At 42.4% G+C, this 20,025-nt stretch overlaps 1 protein-coding gene across 1 annotated transcript in view; it reads left to right on the forward strand.

Moving 5' to 3' along the window:
- LOC100679431 overlaps positions 1-20,025 on the forward strand; it is a 40,015-nt gene that overhangs the window by 3,731 nt on the left and 16,259 nt on the right. The window contains exon 2 of the mRNA XM_008212418.4: positions 10,728-10,794. Coding sequence (XP_008210640.1) covers positions 10,761-10,794 — 34 coding nt within the window. The 5' untranslated portion in view covers positions 10,728-10,760. The remainder of the gene's footprint in view (positions 1-10,727; positions 10,795-20,025) is intronic.

The following is a 20,025-nucleotide window of genomic DNA, read 5'->3' on the forward strand; positions in this document are numbered from 1 at the left end:
TCGCTCGCGTCAGGCGATCATTCCAACAGCGATTTATCGAATTCGAATTATTTCTACTCGTACATTCCAAAACGAACGTGTGCAATACTGCGGGGCGATATTCGGTCCTACCGAGCCCAGGATCATACAGCTTCGAACTTTATAGCATCAACAAAATCACAGCGGAGCCCCGAGAAGCGCGCGTAAATCCAGCGATAAAAGCGCGCGTAAATCCTCGGAGAAGATAAAAAGCCCGCGCGCGTCCGAACATTCGTATAAAGCGCGAGCGGTGTGCAATGCAAACATAACTCAATCGCGGCGATATACCCGAGCGCAGGCGCGTCTCTCCCGACGCACACGAAAAAGCTTGTATGCGCCTCCTAGAAGTGATGAAATCTCACTTCTTTAATCTGCGCAAGTTTACACGCGAATATCCCTTTTTATCAGATCGCGCGCGTGCTCTCTCCCTCGACACTTTCGTTTTTCCTTTCACTCATTGGCCTCTCGCGTATGTATTTGTCATCCCGAGTGAAAATAAAATCGTTATTTTATCGCGCGTCTTGTTCGTTTCTGACGAGAGAAGCTCTTCGAAACCAGAAAATCGTGTTTAAAGTAAGTTCTTCGTACGCTTCATTTGGTTTTGAGAAATGTGGGTCGTCGTCGTGTCTGGAGACACGAATTAAGCGTACTTTCGAATTGACGTCGATCGACAGACTTTTATACGTAGGAGAAGATTAAAATGTACAAGCTCAGGGTGTGTATTCGGTTTTGTGTCATTGTGACAGTTTTCGAGAGGAGAATTTTAATTGACTCAAGTTATTTTTTTTTTTTTGCCTTCTGTACGTCCTACATATTCTCATAAGAATGACTCAGAATCCAAGAGCTTGACTCATGAAATGATCGCATAACACGACCCTCGGCAAATCGCGATTCCTAAACACACAAAAATCGCGTCACCGGGAAATTCCTAATACGCATCCCTAAACAAGCCATCAATCGAGTCCTCCAAAAGAAAGAATCGGCACAGTAGTGAACAGCCGAATGAATAACCGCGGCTGATTGCGTTCGAGTATCTATTCACAAAGGCCGAGTATAGCACTCCGTATACATATCGAGGGTTACGTATACACACATAGTGGTACACATACTTATTTGTGGGGCGGAATTCCGTTAGCCTCGTAATTTCACCCTCGACGACGGCTTCGCTTCCTCTTCGCTAACGGAAATTACCCGGCATCGCTTATCGCTACATATCTCGCGCTTTTCTTTTTTTTAGCGGAATTTCAAGAGAAGAGTGCCGACGAGTGCATTCGCGTACGTTTATACGAGTATAGGCGCAGGGAAATAACCCGATTGAGATAGCGCGCGTTTAGATTGCCTCGTAGGCAACAGTTTAGCCAGATGCGAGTATAAATACGATTCGAGCGATTTTGACGCACGCGAATGAGGTCGTCTGCTTTGATGAATTATAAATCGTTCGAGTATTTCGCTCGTTCATTTTTATTTTATTATTATTATTATTTTTTGAGCGCTGTGCATGCGGCTTACTTGATTTTCTCAAAGCGTCTCCCTCGACAGCGCCGAGCATTAAAAGCTCTCGAACAGGAAGCTCATCACTATAAATCATCTCCAATTGGCTCATCATAGTCATTTTTCGTCAAATTATCGAGTTTTTTCGCCAGTCGTCTTCGCACACATCGATAATTAACGATCTCGTTAAACGCGCGCGCGCCGATCGAGCGCAACTTCAGCAGCTTCCCGCCTTTTTTCAAAAACCCACGTCATTAAGTCGACGTCGTGCCAGACTTGTCGCCAGGTTCGCTCTCGCGCCAAAAAAATGAGCAAAACCGCGTCCGATCTGACCGTGGGCTGAGACAGAGAAGGATCCCGCTACGGTTTGCGCGTACATTATAAAAGTCCCGGAAGCGGTCACGCCCACCCCCTCTAGATCCTCGTTTGCTAATCATCATTGGCTCCGCGCGCGCGCGCGCGTCGATAAGGTTAATGGCGCGACTCTCTCGCGAGGGCAGCTCGGTCATTCTAATCGTGTCTTTTCATTCGAGGGCTATAGAGGGATTATTATTTTTCCTTTTGCGCGCGGGAAATGATTTAATTTCATGGCTGTTGTATCCGGAAACGAGGAACTTTCCGAGTGAGCGGCTTTACGAGCTATTATGTATAACTTCTTCAATAACGGTAAGCTGCAGCTTTTTTCCTTTTCTTCGTTTGCTCGCTGCGAAGTGCCGAGTACAACGCAGATACGCTACTAGGTGCGAGCTGCATAGTATAATATGGACAACCGCAATTGGCTGTTATTAAGCTTTTAAAAGCGTGCGAGCGTTAATGAGATGAGCCGAGTGCGTTGCGAGGCTAATGATCAAAGATTCAGATACACTATTTTAAAAATGTCTATAACCCCGGCGGTGTAAGGAAAGAAAAGCCGGCGCAAGACTAACAGGCACGCGCTACAATGTCAGTCGACCAGCCCGATTTCTGCGCATATCGGCGATCGCGATCCGACAGGTGCCAAGCACAGCGGCGGCAGCGACAAGTGCAGTGCGAGACGTCGGTTGGCGACGCCTCTCTTATACGTACTACACGTACACGCGCAGGTACACATACACATATGAATATAACGAGGAGCGAATGGTTTCGCTTCCTCCACCTCTTCGTCCTCGTGACAAGAGATACACCAGTGCGTTTCTCACGCGTGCGTCGTGGGAAGCCAATTTCTCCGTGTGTGAGTGTGTGCAGTGTGTACAATATACGCGTGCCGATCGCGGATACGGATATGACGCGCGCGCGCAAGCGAGAAGGGGTAATATATTTTCTCGCGGGGACAACGGGAGGACTACTGCTGCTGCTGTTTCTGCATTTTGACAGTAGCCGGTTTTGCGCTGTGAGCTATGCGATCTCGCGAGAATATAAAGGAGAGCTGGATATCGGTGCTTCCGCATGTAATGAAGACTAATAGCCGGAGGGAGAGAGAGGGGGAGGTGGCTTTTTGTCGATTGTCTGCGCGCGATGAAGGTTGGGTGAATTAGGAGCGGAATGCGCGCGGACTATCGTTTAGGAGGGCTTATTGGAGCGTTGCTTGATTTACTTGAGTAATTCCTCATGAAAGCTTTCAACCGAAACGGTAACGCGGATTTATATTCTGTAATGATTTTATCGGTAACTTGTGATACCGTTTATTGTGTAATTTTTTATCTTGTATTTCAGTTTGTTTTTCTTTTAATGATTTTACACGCGGTTTTGTGATGAACACCTCGAAAAGCTGCAAGATAATGAGGTTTTGAAATTGATTTAACTTAACACGCCGTGTAATAATGGGCCGTTTAAGTCACATCGTAATATACTATTAGCACTTGCAAAAATCAAAATGTATATACAAATATGTAAAGTGATGTACGTCCATCTTCCCATGTGAACAAAAATTGTTCCTTTCAAAATTTTTCATTATAAATGAGTCTTGCATCAAAAAAGTATGATTGGGAAGAATTGCATACACACGTGTTTCACACAGCACAATCTATACTATTTCGGTCTCCAAAGAACACTGAAATCTCGATTTCGCGTTAGTAACAAAGAAACAGGCCGCGAAAGAAGATTACCGTACGCCGAAAAAATTCGCTGCATCGATAAAGTTTTCTAATAAACGAGTCCAGCGTGCGTACCCGTCTCTCCCACGCGTCTGAAGAGCAGCTCGATGAACCGAACCGTTACCGATCGCGAACGCGTCGACTTTGGACACCCGATACTTTTGTTTCTTCCGCGAACCGTTACGCGCTCTCTGTATAGCAAAAGATAATGGCACCTTGATCCGATCGATGCGTATTACGATTTATTACACACCCCCCGGTAATTCGAATTCGGGAAAATTCATCGAGACGTATAACACGTGTGAAACCGCATTATTATCATCGTTCAGTACAAAAAGAGTTTCACGCTGAGAATAAGTCAGGTCGAAACCTCTCAGTTCGAATGTAACTGATACACGTTATACGCACACATGAAAAATCTCCGTCAAAACGATGAAGAGGAAAAAAAGAAAAGGCTGCGCAGCGGCGCATCCTACACTCGGCGGCGGCGTTTCGCCTGTCACTCGAGATAAGCCTCGTCTGTCGGCTGCAGCGAATAACAAACGTAGAAGCGTTTCTTGCCCGTCGCGCAAATCGCGAGCGCGTTCAACTCTCTCTCTCTCTCTCTCTCTCTCTCTCTCTCTCTCTCTCTCTCTCTCTCTCTCTCGCTAGACACGTGTGTGTATGTGTGTACGTTGGGCGAAAAATCGCGCGTGGAATATATCTCTTCATCATCATTCCCGTGAGAATTTCTCTTCCGTCGTGCCGCACAGAAGCGACGATACGCTCAGGAAATAAGACGTCGAGAAACGAAGAAGCCGGAGCTTCTCGTTTCTTGCGCGCGAGGGAGATCCGTCCGCGACGTGTCCGACTCCTACGAGTCGCGAGGATCAGGTTTTTCCGCAGAGCCGGGATGAAAATCCGCAGTATAAATACAGCAACGCGTGGAGATTTTGAAGGAATTGCTTCGAGCTATACGAGACGTGACTCTCGAATGCCCTCGTGGCTTTGCTGCTTCTTGAGCATTTATTCTTTGATGTAGTTAAGTTTAGAATGGATAAACGATTTTTTTAGACAATCGATGCCTGTGATAGAAGCTTATAACGGTGAATAACTCTAGTATGAATTATACGATGAATAGTGTATATTGCTGACGAGTTCGTCTATAAGAAAATCGACTTCTTATATTCTGTGCAAACATTAGCATTAGCCGCTCAAACATTTCCGCGCTTTTCCGTCAAACAAAAGAATAACAACGCGCGCGAACATGAACTTTCATTTGTAGTCCATCAAGTATACGTACGGTTCAGTTCCTGGTGAAACCTTGGCCGGCCCTCCCCGCGTACGTACACTGCTATATAAGCACGAAGGCAATTCGTCACTGTACACCGCCCGAGCGGCCGCGCAGCTTCTCCGGACAGGTGAGAGCGAATAAATTAAGCGTCGTGGCGTACATATCCAGGCGCGCAAAAGAAGCAAGGCAAGGAAAAAGAACGAGTACACCGCAGTCCCACCCGCGGTGTGTGTCCTCCGCGGGCGGAAAGCCCTGAAAAAGCGCGGGACTGGTTTTTCCGGCCAAGAGCGATCGCAGTCAATTTCTGCGCTGCTATCACCAGCTCTAAGTCTGCATAGACCGCAGAGGGAACTACTACCGGCGGTGGACACGAGAGATCCGGTTTTTCGCGCGCACGGAAAGAACAACGGAAAGGCTAACGAGCTCTGCGCCCCTTCGTTTTGTCTTTGTCTTCTGCGCCGAGGAGTTTACTGTTTACGAGCGGTGTGCGATGATCTGTCACTCCTCTCGGTGCGCTGAGGAATATGCGACTCGAGAAAAGAGAGGGAGATGCGCTTCGGAGGATTCGACTTGCGTCGGACTCTCGATGGGGACGTTGAAAGATTATGGACTTACTGGGAAGCTCGAGGTTTTATAGAGTTATTCGGGGACTTTTTGTCAAGCTCTAGGATGATTTTAGCGTTGTGGGTATAACGAGTGTAGAGTAATGACAGCTGCGATTGTACGAGAGTAAGGAATCATCGTCCTTGCTACAGGTGGATGGGACTATAAAAGTTGTGGTGAAAAAAGGTAAATAGTTTTATTGCGTTGTTATTGCGCGATATCTTCCTGGTTTTTAGTATGGATTTCGTAATAACGAGCAACTTAATGACTGCTATAAAAGGAAAAATAGTATGATAAATACTATATCGATACGTCCCTTACTTTAATTTTATGGAATGAAGATTTTACTACTGTTTTTAAGAGCAAGAGTTAACATGCTTTTTGTCCTATAAAATGACTGCAGACTTATCAGTTTTTTTATTATTTTCTGATAATGATCTGGTTTTTTATTGAAATTGTTCGTGTAAATATTAACGAAAATAATTTCAATGGAGCTATAAATTGATATTGAAAGTGTTTCTCTGATGCACCTACCCGCGATGGCTACCGTAAATTATTTGAATTTCATTTAATTTCAGGGATTAATATCCTTTGATGTAGCAATCGAGATGACATTTCAAAAATTTATATTCGTGCAATTTTTAATATTTTAGCAATTCGAAGCTTAAATACTGCGAATTGATTGCCGCACTGCAATTTATTTATTCATTAACGAAAATTGAGATTCTCAGAATTCAATATTCAATATGTAACATGAAACGCTAAAATTAGATAATTATAAATTTAATAGTAATTAACCTTTGTAATTGGAATATATTAAAGCTTACTGTTAATGAATTATTAATTAATAATTAACTAATAATTCTAAGTATAGAGATAACAGCCCGCGTAAAAAAATCTACACCTTTAATCACCTGCAGAAACGACCGTCTCCAATTGAGTCGTGCGATGCGACGTCCGAACCGATCATGCACTGCATCCCAATCCCAAACACTGTACACGCGGTGCATCGCGCGCCTGGGGCATCATTTCTCAAGATGCACAGAGAGCCGCGCCGAGTATCGAGTTCCGCAACTCGTTCGTCTTCGAAATCGAGCTTCTTTGTCCGTGGCGAACCAGATGTTATATATGCCCCCCGAGATTTAGCGCGGTCTGCATCGCACGGCCCACCGAAAATTCGATCTTCCGCATTTGTCTTTTCGGTTCGCCAGAGACGATCCGAAACTTTTTCGAGAGGTGTATAATATATTTGTACGCACAGGTATATACAGTATGCGAGGCGATCCGCCGCACCGATGAAGAATTTATTGGGCGCTCGGAGTCTACGGTGTAAATCTGCCGATTTCAGGGCGTTGGCCTCGTGAGATATAACGGACTTTGGAAAAATACATGAATTTGCCCGCCCGGAGTCGTAATTTGCAAAAGTTATACCGCCCTAAGTAATTCAATAGAGTCTACGCACAAATGAAGATCGGGATTATTTTACCGATAGCAGCAGCAATTATCAAACGATATACTTTATACCAATAATCGAAAGCGTTAAGTAGCGAAAGCATACACACTCCGCAAAAAAGCCGACGAATCATCCATCAAGCTGAATTACTCAATTTAATTTAACGTTCCCGCTTGTACACACTAACAGTCGGAGACCGCCAAAAAAGAAAATCCCATCATCGGGATAACTATCTTTCGCTTCACCGCAAGAGCCCACAAGAAAAAAAAATTCAATTCCGCCTCGCGATTTAAGAGAAGCCCGCGCGTGTGTGTAAGTACATCACGAGAGTGCGGAATTGAATTTTTCCGCGATTCAGCCATTAAAACGCGTTAGGTGGTCGCTGCGCCTAGCGGATCACGAGAGACGCGCGCGCGCAGCGCAATCAAGCGACATTAGCCTCGCGATAGCATTATACATAGCTACCTATACATACACGCACTCCGTGTTTTTCTCTCCGGTATAAACTTTCATCGCGGCGGCGGCGATGCAATTACCCGGTCAATTAGTCGGAGTGTCGCGTCCGAGAGAAACGATGATTCTGATGCTAGCGGACGTATAGCTCAATCATTTGCATAGCAATTAGCCACCGATGGCAAATAATGCGCGCGAGCCATCTACGCGATGTGTATACATCGAGGGAACATTATAAGGCACAGCGGTGTGGGTTTATTTCGATACTATATATGCACCTGCAGCGTATAAGAGCTGTGCGGCTTAGGCTAACGAGCTCAAAGTGCGTCGAATTATATGCGCTGCTGCGTCTACTCGTCGGGCTAAATTGATTCTGCCGCGCACGTTTAGCTTCTTTATAGGCGAAAAGAGTTAAGGATGTGGATATAATAGGTGCATGGATCGTTATTAACCTGATGGTTTAGACTATAATGGTGTAAAAATATTACGTAATGTCAGATGGATCGTGGATAGTAGGGGCTGAGGTGATCTGCGCGATCCATTTAATGCTCGTGCAAGCATTAATATTATATATATTTTATGAAATTGTAAATTGATTACATGGACGTGAGTATACACGAAGTGTCATTAAAATCTCCGATAAGCGCCTGGTTCGTCATAACAAGAATTATATACAGCAACACTTAAATATGTCATGTGAAAGAAAAATGTTTTTAAATATTGCTTCTTATCGAATCGAAATCACTGTAATAATTCACGGAGAGAGAATAAAGATTCCAGCAGCCGCAATAAACGCGTTAAAACATACACATTAGAACTATGCACACAGTATACAAGGCGCACGAATTTCAGCAGTTCGCTAAGTATCGTGTAACGTCGGTGCCCCGCGAGTCTCGCGGCCAGAACAGACAGAGAGAGAGAGAGAGAGAGAGAGAGAGAGAGAGAGAGAGAGAGCCAAGCACCCGCGTGCACGTATACATATACAGATATACACAATAGCTCTGCTAAAGACGGTTAATTAGATGCTATAAACTTTGAACTCGCGCATTAGCATGGAGCAGCTCTCTTGTCGGCCGTTGCGACTATATCTCCCGGCAGATCTCGTATGTGCTCCCCGCGACAAATAGGACAAAAACTCATAGGATTTGCGCGTGTGTGTATGTACCCGCGAAGTGTTTTTACGTCTATTTATATACAAGGGCTGCGCGTTCTACGTATAATTAGCGATACTAATTAATGAGCCGTTCGCGTATGTACACACACATAAAGGTATGCTCTCGAAGTGTAGCCCCCCTCCTACTCCCAATTAATTATACACCCAGAAACGAAAGCGATCTAGAAAGAGGGAGAGAGGCGTGCGCAGACTACTTTTTCGCAAATCGCTCGACCCGAGCCGGCTGTTAAAAATTTTGAAAGCTCTCTCCATCAGAGGCCTCTCAACGCCGACTTTTATGTTGGAAGAAAAATGAAAATATATATAGAGTCCCGCGAATTGTGGGTCGCTTTCTCGATCGGCGCATGAACTAGATCACCGCGAGAGATCGTGCGTACGATATGAATATGCTCGGCATTTTGATTGCGTATGTAATTAATTTTGTTAATAAAACGCAAATACTATATCGCCGTCCCGATTCGGCAACCAAAAGAAGAAGCCGCGTACGGGCTTATGAATAAGCATTATATACGCGGATGTTTTCGAAGCTATCTCTTCGACTCGTCGACGAAAACAAGCACTGGCGACACGTGCGCGCATCGCGAACCTATATGCGCGTATCCGATATAACGGCTCCCATTGAGCACGAGGACACGATAGCGCAGCCGCATAATGGCTCCGTTCAGCGATTCTCTTCTCTGTAAACTAACAGAGATGAGAGAGAAGCTCGCGGCGGCCTGTATGCACAGCGATTTCTGGTAAAATGATAGATGATATATGTGAATAGGCTCTCCTGACGGATTATAGTGTTCCGCAACGCGTGATAAGAAGCGGCGAGGGTTATTTTATACTATAACGTATCGTGGGATTAGGTTAATATTACGCTATTTTTTTCGGCTTTGCCGCCAAGGTTATAATCAAGCTAATTAAAGCATCGAATAAAAAATCCTCCGTGTATAGGACATGTCTCACTCCTCCACGGGTTAACGGCAGCTGAAAGCTCTCTCCCGCGCGCAAAATACAATTTACAACTTTTTCAGCTAGCGAGCTCGTATCCCGGAAGGAAAAAAGTCCTTATACGCTATATCGGCAGCGTACGGTCGTACAAGGTGGCTAAAAGCTCTGCATACACACACACACGCGCGCTCGCACGCGTGTTATATAGGTATAATACACGATGGAATGCGCGCGCGGGAATCAGCGACGGTGTAAATCATCCTCGGCTATTTCTCTCTTTCTCTCTCGACTGCAGCGGCGGCGCAGGTGAATCGAGCGCGCGAGAAGCAGACACACGTGCGCGCCCTGATCGAGGAGAGGCGTGTTCGCGTAATTATATGGTTGCGGGTGCGATCCGAGAGCCATCATCCCGACGAGCAGTAAAGAGTAGGGAGGATGAGGGAGGTATACGGAAAGGACGCCGGCTTTTTCAAACTCATCAACTCTATCTCTCTCTCTTTCTCTTTCAGTCTTGTAGTGTATATAATGTGTAACGTGACCTTTCCGAAAGAGCCTTATCGCTCATGGTCCTCTCTTCACGTGGTCGTTAATCAATTCTAATTATTGTTATCGCTGAGTTATGTAGAATAGCGCAGAAATGGGTATACCTATAATTTCGCATGCGTGATTAATTACGCGACATCGCGCACAGGTCGCATAATTAGTTGATGATCGCTGTTTCTCTTCAAAGCGAGGTGAAAAAAATGTACAACGTGCGAATAAGCCTCCGATAAAAATCGAAGAAATCGTCCTTCTCGGATCTTTGGCACGAGATCGTGTACGTACATGTATGTATACAACAGTTAACACAAGCGGCGGGGAAGGGAACAAGTGGCTAACAGGGCGCTGAATTATGAGGGCCCATCTTTTTAATATGAGAGACCACTAATCTTTGACCGACAATTATGCAAGCGCGGCCTTGACTAATAGGCTACGACAGTCGATCGTTTCTCATCGAGCGCTGCAGGTGCCATAGAGAGCCATACCACGTTTCTGGAGATTATTAAAGCTGACCATGTGTGATCGTTCAGCCAACTGCTATTCGCGAGCTCGTTTAATTCTTGCGAATGTGACTGTTCAATTTATTTACGGGAAAATGTAGATTTCATCTGAATTTGTTATACGTTGTATAATGCAAACTCTGTACACACATCGCTATATGTGATAACGATACCAATAGCAATCGACTTCTCTGATTGTAGCTTATTGTTTCAGGAAGGAACGCTAATCATCGCTAAAGCGGGGATAATGTTCATCAGATTCTGCAAGCAAGCTTCTAATGGTACGTAGATTGTGTAATTGCATATTCGTCAAGTCGCGATAAAGCATAATATTTATGACAAGTTGAAAATTAGTATATACTAATGAGGAAAACAGAAAAGCGCCTATGCGCCACCTATCTTCGCTACCGAGAAGCTTACAGAGAGCCAGAAAGTTTAGGCGTTGGAGAAAAGGCCAGACCAAAACTGTTTAACTTTAACACATATTACATATGCGTCAAAGTTTCAGCGAGCGATTTGATTCAGCGCATCTAAGTACTCGAGCGTCGTAATACAAGAGTTCGGTAAAGGCACTGTCTGTAATTAATACGCGTGTAGCTAGTCGCCGTGAACCCGACGAGCGGACAATGGACGACCGCCGGCGATATATCACTGCCGCCTGCGCATCCCTCGGCGCAGATTACGTTTATATAGCTATATGCACGTCTCTCCGAAACAGATGGAGTGTATATATATATATATATATATATATATATATATATATATATATATATATATATACATATACACTCTTGTACGGGCGGCTGATGCATGCATGTATGCGCAGCGGAAGGCAGTTTTTAGCTCATTGTTTTTGCGGCGATCGCCGGCTGCAATTTGCATGGCGATATCGGCCGCGTCGCCGTTTCGTATACTGCTTATAAAAATTGGGTCTGATATAGTGCACCATCTTTGAATATCCGTTTATAGTCTCGAAATAAAAGAATAGGGCATTATATATCGCACTGAGAAAAAAGTAACATTACAGCAAAATTATATGTTAACTGTTAACATAGGCATGTTCCAGAAATACGTATGTCAATAGTTAACGTAGCTATGTTATATGTCAAATAGCTGTATGTTAATAGTTAAAAATTATTAGAAAACACACTTGTATGGATTTTATTAATGCTGAGTAACTTTACAGTGATATAATGTCAAAATTCAAAATTTTGTCTTTCATCGGCCTTTTGGGTCTAAATACCAAATCTGATAGTTATAGAGATAAAATAATGAGTCTGATTCCAACTGATTCAGCAGCCTCTGGCATTTCCATAAAGGTATATATCAAATAGTTTATCACTATTAGTTCAAAAGTTATTGGAAAAATTCATATCGTAATCATTCATTTTTCAGATTTGAATTTTGCTGCTGAATCAGTTGGAATCACACTTATTATTTTATCTCTAGAACTGTCAGTTCTGGTATTTAGACCCAAAAAGCCGATGAAAGACAAACTATTGAATTTTGACATTATATCATTCCAAAGGCACTTTGCATGCTTCTTTAGGTATATTCAGTTGCTTTCGTTCTATTATTAATGATTTATTGATTATTCATGATAAATAAACCCTCAAGAATATTTTTTGTATGAAAGAGGATGACGGATTTTGAGGTTAGGCCATACGAGAGAAACGCCATCTGCAGGCAACACTACGCACGATAGCCATGAAATTCATATGTTAACTATTTCCCGCAATATTTTGTATGTATACTATAGAAATCTATCTGTTTTTGTTTCGTATAGAATATTTGTAAGATGTACATGAATATATTGGCAATCATTGCTCCTAACGTGTGTACATGTTTACGGCAATGATATCTTTCTCTCAGTGCGCTCAGCCTTTACAAGAGCGAACGGGTAGGTCGTACACCACTTATGCTGAGCCTCGCGCTAGTTTAACGGAAAACCGAGCGACAACTTAGCCACAAATAACGCGCCATTTCTCTCGCAATCTCCTTCTCTCCGGGGAAATGCACGTCAACCACAAATCTCTGGTGCATCGCTGTCGCGTTCAGGTGAACGCCGTAAACCGCGAGTACACATGTAAGAGCACAGCAGAATCGGCCGCGATTCCGACCGCGTTTTTTTTTCGGGACCGCGTTGTCTCGTGCAGATCTGGACTATTATATACACACAACCGCTATCTTCGCGCGCGTTTGCTTCTTTTTTAGGCCTGTACCGTAGTACAGAGAGACGTGCTCGAATTTTCAGCTGTCATTAGGACGGATGGTTGAGCTCTTCGCAGAGGTCTGAGTAACAGTATAGGAAGCATCGATTTCTAGTTCGCGAGGTCGCTACTTGATCGCGCCGACCGTTACATTTCTTGTGCACCCGCAGTCATGTACTTGATGGATCTCTCTGCTTTAACGGCGTTTATGTCTGACACGTCGGCTAATTTCTGCAGCCACTTTAACGAGGCCAATTATTGCGGAGACGCGAAGTCTCTGAGGTTTTGCACTTTACTTTTCTTTAATTAATAGATTTGTCATCTCGATATGTTGATAGAGCTTGTGACGCGGTAAAACTTTATCATTGGAAGTGCTTTACTGCCGAATAGAAGTCTCATACAATATTGAGCACGAAGCAATTCATATTGCGATACCCTTATTTTTAACATCCTGCAACCTTTTCATTGACTCCAAAGCTGCTCTCTTGAAAATTACACCCGCGTATACACACGACAGGCCCGGATATCTTGGCGGCTAATTTTTTTAAAAATACGAGGAAGCTATTATGTATATCGAGCTCGCAGCTGCGGATCCTCTTGCTCTTTCTCCGGCTGTTCTCCCCTCCCCCCCCCCCCCCTATCTCGCGGCTGGTTACCATAGCGGGCACTCTGCTTTGCGTGGCGAGGTCGCAGTCCGGACAACCAAGAGGCGTGGGAACAGCAACATCGTCGCTGTTTAAAGCCACGAATTAACTTTGTCTTCTTTTTTGCCGAACCGTACTCTGGCTCCGATATATACGTATATAGCTAGGTGTACATATACCTGCAGCACGAGAGTGGCCATAGCCCGGCCATGCATACGTATGTAACGTATATTTCCCTCAGTGCAAATTTGCAAGTTTCGCAATTGGTGCAGAAAGTTTTTTTTTCATTTTTTATATTTCAAGGGTAGTGCAAGTTAAAATTTATGTCGATTTTTTGTACGGAAACGATTTTTTATTTATTTACAATACAACTGCAACTTTTTACATCTAAATAGTAATTTTTAAGCTAAATATAATTTAAAAGCTGCGGAGATCGACGTATAAAAAAGTTGCTGAATACGTGTAATTAATCGACACAGTCCTTTCATTATTTTAGCTTAGAACATAATGTCAGTCATTGAGCACTTGCAAACGTGTTGGGTCTTTTAATAGCTGGGTGGCTCTTGGATATCTTTACGATACCTCTACAGTGACCTTCGATCCGGTCTATCCAAAAACCTTTTCGAGAATCCATCTTTGATGTATTTACGACTACTCCCAGAACGTAACGTTGGAGAATATGAGTCGCGTTATAATAAAACCCGTTATATCACATCAAGATAACCACGTGCCAAGATGAACTTATAAAAGTGTTCTATATTTTCAAAGATTTTAATGAAAATTCCAATCGAAAGCAGACGTGTTGAGTACACAGTGTATATCTGCAACTATACGAGGTTGTTGTTATAATACGTGTTATGATCAAGATGCAGCCCCTATCTTCACGGTAGCTCATAGTACAGTTAGCGCAATCTACTCGGTAGACTCTATAGAAATGAGACCCGGTTCTCTCACCAGGTTTCTCTTCCGTCATCTCTACGTCGTGGCAAAATAAAGCCCGTAAAATCGCCGACAACATACCTCTTGCATTTATACTTAACGACTACGGACGCAATATCTTGATTGTAGTTCTTGACACTTGAAGGTACACTGTTAATAATTATCAAAACGAATTATTATCGTTCAGCTTCGGTATCGCATCAATGAATTTTCCAAAAATTTCACTAAACCGATTTATTCTTTTTTCTATAAATCGACTCACGATGTAAACAAAAAAATAACGGAACATGATGAATTCGCAACAACTCATAATTTCAATTTTCCGAAGCACGCATATAACTCTGCATATCTGTATACCAACCCTCTTGTACGTCCGATGTGTGCAGTATTCCGCAAAGGCTTTTACGATGCATAGCCTCGTATAAGCGCAAAGTCATACGTCTCGAAACCCACGAACAAGCTTGTACATATACCGATACAGCCCGTAAGCCAGCGTTTATGATTTCGTACTGGAATAGCGATGCGAGTGCGTTCGATATCACTCGAATGCGCACGTTATTGTCGACGCTCATTAGCGCCGGGATGAGAAAACTTGACGCTCCGCTCGGCCCGATCCAACGAGTCTGCATACAATGTGCGCGATGATTGTGAATGTAAAGAACACGTGTTGTCTATATAGAAAAACCGAGGCTCCGGCATATCTTTACTTTTTTTGAAGATCGTCAGTCTGATTGTGAAATAGATGTGCCGGGATTACGCGCGTTAAACACCGTCTTTCGCTAGTGTACGTATATAATGAAAGCATAAATGGGTGTGCTGTAGTATCAAGGAAATCGCAAAGAAAGAGGTTTTGTTTCACTAGCGCGGGAAATACTTAATTACGCTCGTCGACGAGGAGAAACTTGTAATTGTCGGGTATCGCTTTTAACGATCGGTTGACAAGGCTTTAACGCGATTGAATGTCACTTGAAGCGTCAAATTTTAATAACATTTTCGTATCCGGGAGAAAGTCGAAACTGCACGTGCGCACTTATAGAAGATATCCAATACGCGAAAACCGTGATATTCGGTAATTGATCGGCGGTGTAGAAATTTACGCTAAGAAAATGCTGTAAAAGCTGCAAACGATGCGCATGATAAGGTTGCGTGAATACAAGCTGCAGAAATTAACTTTACGATATTTATGCAACTATCCATTTCGATGAAAAACTATGGAGAAAGAGAAAGTTTTTATGGCTAACTTGTATGTGTAGTGATGGTGCAAAATTAAAGTATGCGCATCACCCCGCGATAGCGATAGGCATATTACTGAATTATTAATATTGCCATTTTACCGCAGTTTTGAAAAATTAGAATTGTTTGTTTACAAAAGCTAAATAAGACATCTGATGGCTCGATCGAATTCGATCCACCAAGTAATAGGTGTATACATTATTATTGGCATATCGACAAAAGCGATCTGGCATAAGACGTTCTGTTTCACAGCGGGGAGTGCAGAGCAATGACGCGCAAAAAATACTCACTCAAACTATCAGAGCGAATTCCGCGTCGAATTCAAATTTCTGTTTATAAAACAGGACAAAAGCAATGCGGCATATAAACGAGACTGTAATACGTGAATTTTATGAGTGCACGTTGCGGCAAGAGATTCGGTGAACGGAATTCCGGAGCCAAAGCAAAAAGTGATATTAAAATATTTATTGGTTTTTCGTATCATTCATGAGAAGATATATATTGGTTTATGCACTAAAGCGAATAGACTGGAAAGCTAATGCAAATATCGACCAAATTACACCCCACTCATAATTGACACCCATCCCTCCTAAGTAACCCCTATCCCTATAAATGACACCCCGCCCACAAAACTATCATATAAATATAGCTCTAAGAATCAATTAGACATTTAATTCACATTCAACTCTCTACGTGGTGAGATTAACAACAATGTCCAATATGGCCGGACAAAAGCTTGTTCTAATCGACTGCCTATTTAGCGGCATACAGCTGCCAGAACATTCTATAAGCCCCAAGCAAAAAGTAAAGAAGCAACAACAGTTAAAACCTTCATCGCACCTTAAGAACCCTCAAGAAGTTCTTTCGCACAACAGCAAAGACACTGTAAAGATAGTATTCGACACCGCAACACCTACATCAGAACTATTACAGCATCGAGGCTACAACAGAATCAGCCTCAAAGAACGCCGCTCACGCATTTTTAAAACAACTAATTCAAAAAATTATATTGCATCTTTACCAGAAACCGACATTATAGACCTATGCATTCGCATGGAATTGTTAAGCTTAAACTAATATAATTTTAGATTTTGTAAACTTGATTAACTAATGCTTTATAGTCTCAATGTTTTAGTAATAAGCTAAATGTAAATAATTATTGATTATAAAAATGATAAGTTAATTTTTTATTAATTTCTAAAAGATATGACTGATAAGCCACCTTTTTCGTTATCGAACAAATCAATTCAAGACACTAATTAGAATTTGAAACTAGTTGTAAGAATGAGTAGGTAATTTTATTGCCCTTCCAATTCATACGTCATAATTAAATTTTGTTGAAAGGATTGAGTTTATCACAATAACGCAATAAATTGCATCGCAATATTAAAAAAAAACAAGTTTTGAAAGAGGAAATTTATTCATTCACGAGTTATTATGAGATAAAACTTTATTGTTTCCGTTACATAGGTAGAAGATGCTATTCGTAAGAAAAATTTTCATAAACAAATACAGATATCCACAAGTCTTTGACCCACGTAATCAAATTCTAACAACGTATTTTTATAGTTGTTGTAAGAATACGCGACTCATTATGGATATCTGTATTTGTTTCTGAAATTTTTTCTTAAACGTTATAGAAATAGTAGTAAAAAAAGACTATGAAAAAATAAACGAAAACCCTTTTTGTGCTAAATAGTACCACGTACATGGCAACCAGTGTAAAAATGATTAAGGGTAGTGTTTAAAGTTATGTTTCTGTAACGAGGTTGCGATCGGCGATCACGTACAGCGATCTCGACAATGGCAGATCGTATCACGGGTCATTCATCTTTACGGCGCTTTCGAGCTGCACAGCGTGTGTGCACGTATCACCCACTACCCAGGCAGCGGAGATCGTTTATTTTTCTACCGATTCCAGCTCGTAAAAAATCTTAATTAAAGTCATCGATGCTTTCATGCTGTCAATAAAATTCTGATATGCTAATACTATCTCTAGGTGCGTACTTAAAGAATAATTTTTATTCTAGGTATACCTAGAAAACAGGACGTGCAATATGGAAAACTATTAGCTTTTTGACATTTACGTTCAATAGATTAGAAAAGTTTCATCACGTATTATCAGCGCATTTTCAAGCCGCTCAAATTGAATGCGTTTTGAATTTATAGCAAGTGCTACACACGGTATCTCCGCAAGTTCCACCTACTCACACTTGCAGGATTTATGCTGCTCATAAAGTAACCACGCGCGGCACTTCTCGATGGATGCGAAAATTCGTCGTGATTTTCTGCATACTGTCAGTTTTACGACATTGTTGATAACCTACATATTCCGCATTTCGGTATCAGTTTTCGAGAATAGATATTGATGTTGCGCGTCATTCAATGATCGCGGTTATATCAACGTTTTTGAATTTAAACTTTGCATATTTATCATAGTCAGATTTTTAGCAAAGTAGTAGTAAATAATGATAAGTAATTTCATCGTCGAGAAAATTAAAAACTCGAGATAACACGCAAAAATTATCAGCTCAAGTCAGAATTAACTAATAGGTATAATCCAGGATAAAAACGCACACGCGATACAGATCGCGCACGCAGTAGCATCTACATCACGCAAAAGCACTAAATCAAAGCGCGCCGTGTGTATGTCGGAACGAAAAGAAAAGAGTAATAAGACAAAATGAGGCATCGCTAAATATCGGGGCGTGTCGATTACAGTTATTTACGCAATCGCCGCGAATGCAAAATTATCGACGGCGTATTAGAAAAGCGGATAGGCGAGCTGCGCGCGTGCACTGACCCGTTATGTGTCTCGGCAGCGGCTGCTCTAAACGGTATAGGGGTTCGTTGGTGAACTTTTTCTAGTAAATAGCGATCGTGTATATCTATGGCGAGGAATAGCGTTAATGACCAGACTCGGAACCAGTCGCACGCTATAAGCTTGGAAAAAAGTCTCGTGGGATGATTTAGATTGGGTTTGGATGAAATTTTAACATAAAAACGACGCTATAATTGACTTCTTGTTTCCGACACTGCGATCGAAGATTACAGTTAGCAAATTTACGATCGAATTTTACACGGCGAAGATCGTGTTACAGCGTGTAATAGCGCATTTTTGCGAATTCTTAGATCATTGATCGACGCATTATAAATTCACGAGAGCAATAACCTGCACGTGTAACTCTTATTGCTGCGAAGCATGATCTTACATACTCTCAGCGGTGTAAAGCCGAATCTCGCGGGTATACGCTGCATCGAAGAATGCGAGGTATTACACTACTGGCTTAAACGCACCGAGTTTAACAAATTCTCGGATAATGCAGCCGCGGACGATAGAATGTAATACGAGGTGTTCGCGCAAACGATAATAACCTATCGTCGGTGGAAGAGAGCAGTGTATAGCGGGATACTTACTCGCTTTCTCATCAATAATGTTCTATCAGTTTGCGGCAACGCGTGCTACGCTATATCACATATACTATATATACGCTTGGAGAATCGGTGGGAAAGCGCGCTCACGTGCACTTATACGTGCTCTTGAACTTCGCGTTTAGCAATTTTTGGCCGTGAACGCGGTCGAAAATTACATAACTGAGAATGAAATTGAAGTATAGCCTACCTTGTGCGTGCGTGTGTTAATCTGGTAGTGAAGTTCTTTCTGCGATACGTATGCGAAGATTGCTGCGAAGTAAAGCTGGCGTGATCCTCAGATCGTCTGAAAGCATAATAATAAATATTAATGTTAAATTAAATCGACAATGCTTTATTAAAATGTTGAAACTTAAAAAAAATCAATCCTTTTTTAAAACCTATAAATTCGAGCTGCATCAATACATCCTAAATATCGAGTACAATACATGCACGTTTGACCGACAAAATTTTAACGACTTTACTCCCACTAAACAAAAGGTAATCTTAATTGCTGCCGTGCGCGCATTTGATCCTCTCATTCTCTCTCTCTCTCTCTCTCTCTCTCTCTCTCTCTCTCTCTCTCTCTCTCTCTCTCTCTCTCTCGATCAGACGGAAAAGATTACAAATTCAATTTCGCGGTCAGAATATTTTCGGTCAACTCCTGACCCGCGCGCGCATGAGTTCAATATGCATTTTTCTAAAGAAGCCCCATCTCGCGCCTTATTAAAATCTCGCATGAGAATACGCTGCACGCGATGGCCTTCGATTCATACGCGGGTCACACGTATCTATAATTTGAATCTCCGCACGCGGGCAGCTCTAAGTGGTCGGGAAATGATTGTAATTAATACGCCGTACACGAGCTGGCGAGATCGCGTTCAATATACTCTGGCGCATCGACTGGAATCATTCACTTTCGATTCTCGAGAGATCGTTTACATTTTTACGTAACAGTTAATATGCGTTTGTGAAAAATGATTATTGTTGGTGAAAATTCGTGTGATGGGGATAATTCGAGAATTGTGCGAAACAATTATAGGACCTATACGAAAAGAGTCATCAGTCAGAAGCC

The sequence above is a fragment of the Nasonia vitripennis genome, chromosome 2 (genome assembly GCF_009193385.2).
Source record: "Nasonia vitripennis strain AsymCx chromosome 2, Nvit_psr_1.1, whole genome shotgun sequence".
Classification (NCBI taxonomy): Eukaryota; Metazoa; Arthropoda; class Insecta; order Hymenoptera; family Pteromalidae; genus Nasonia; species Nasonia vitripennis.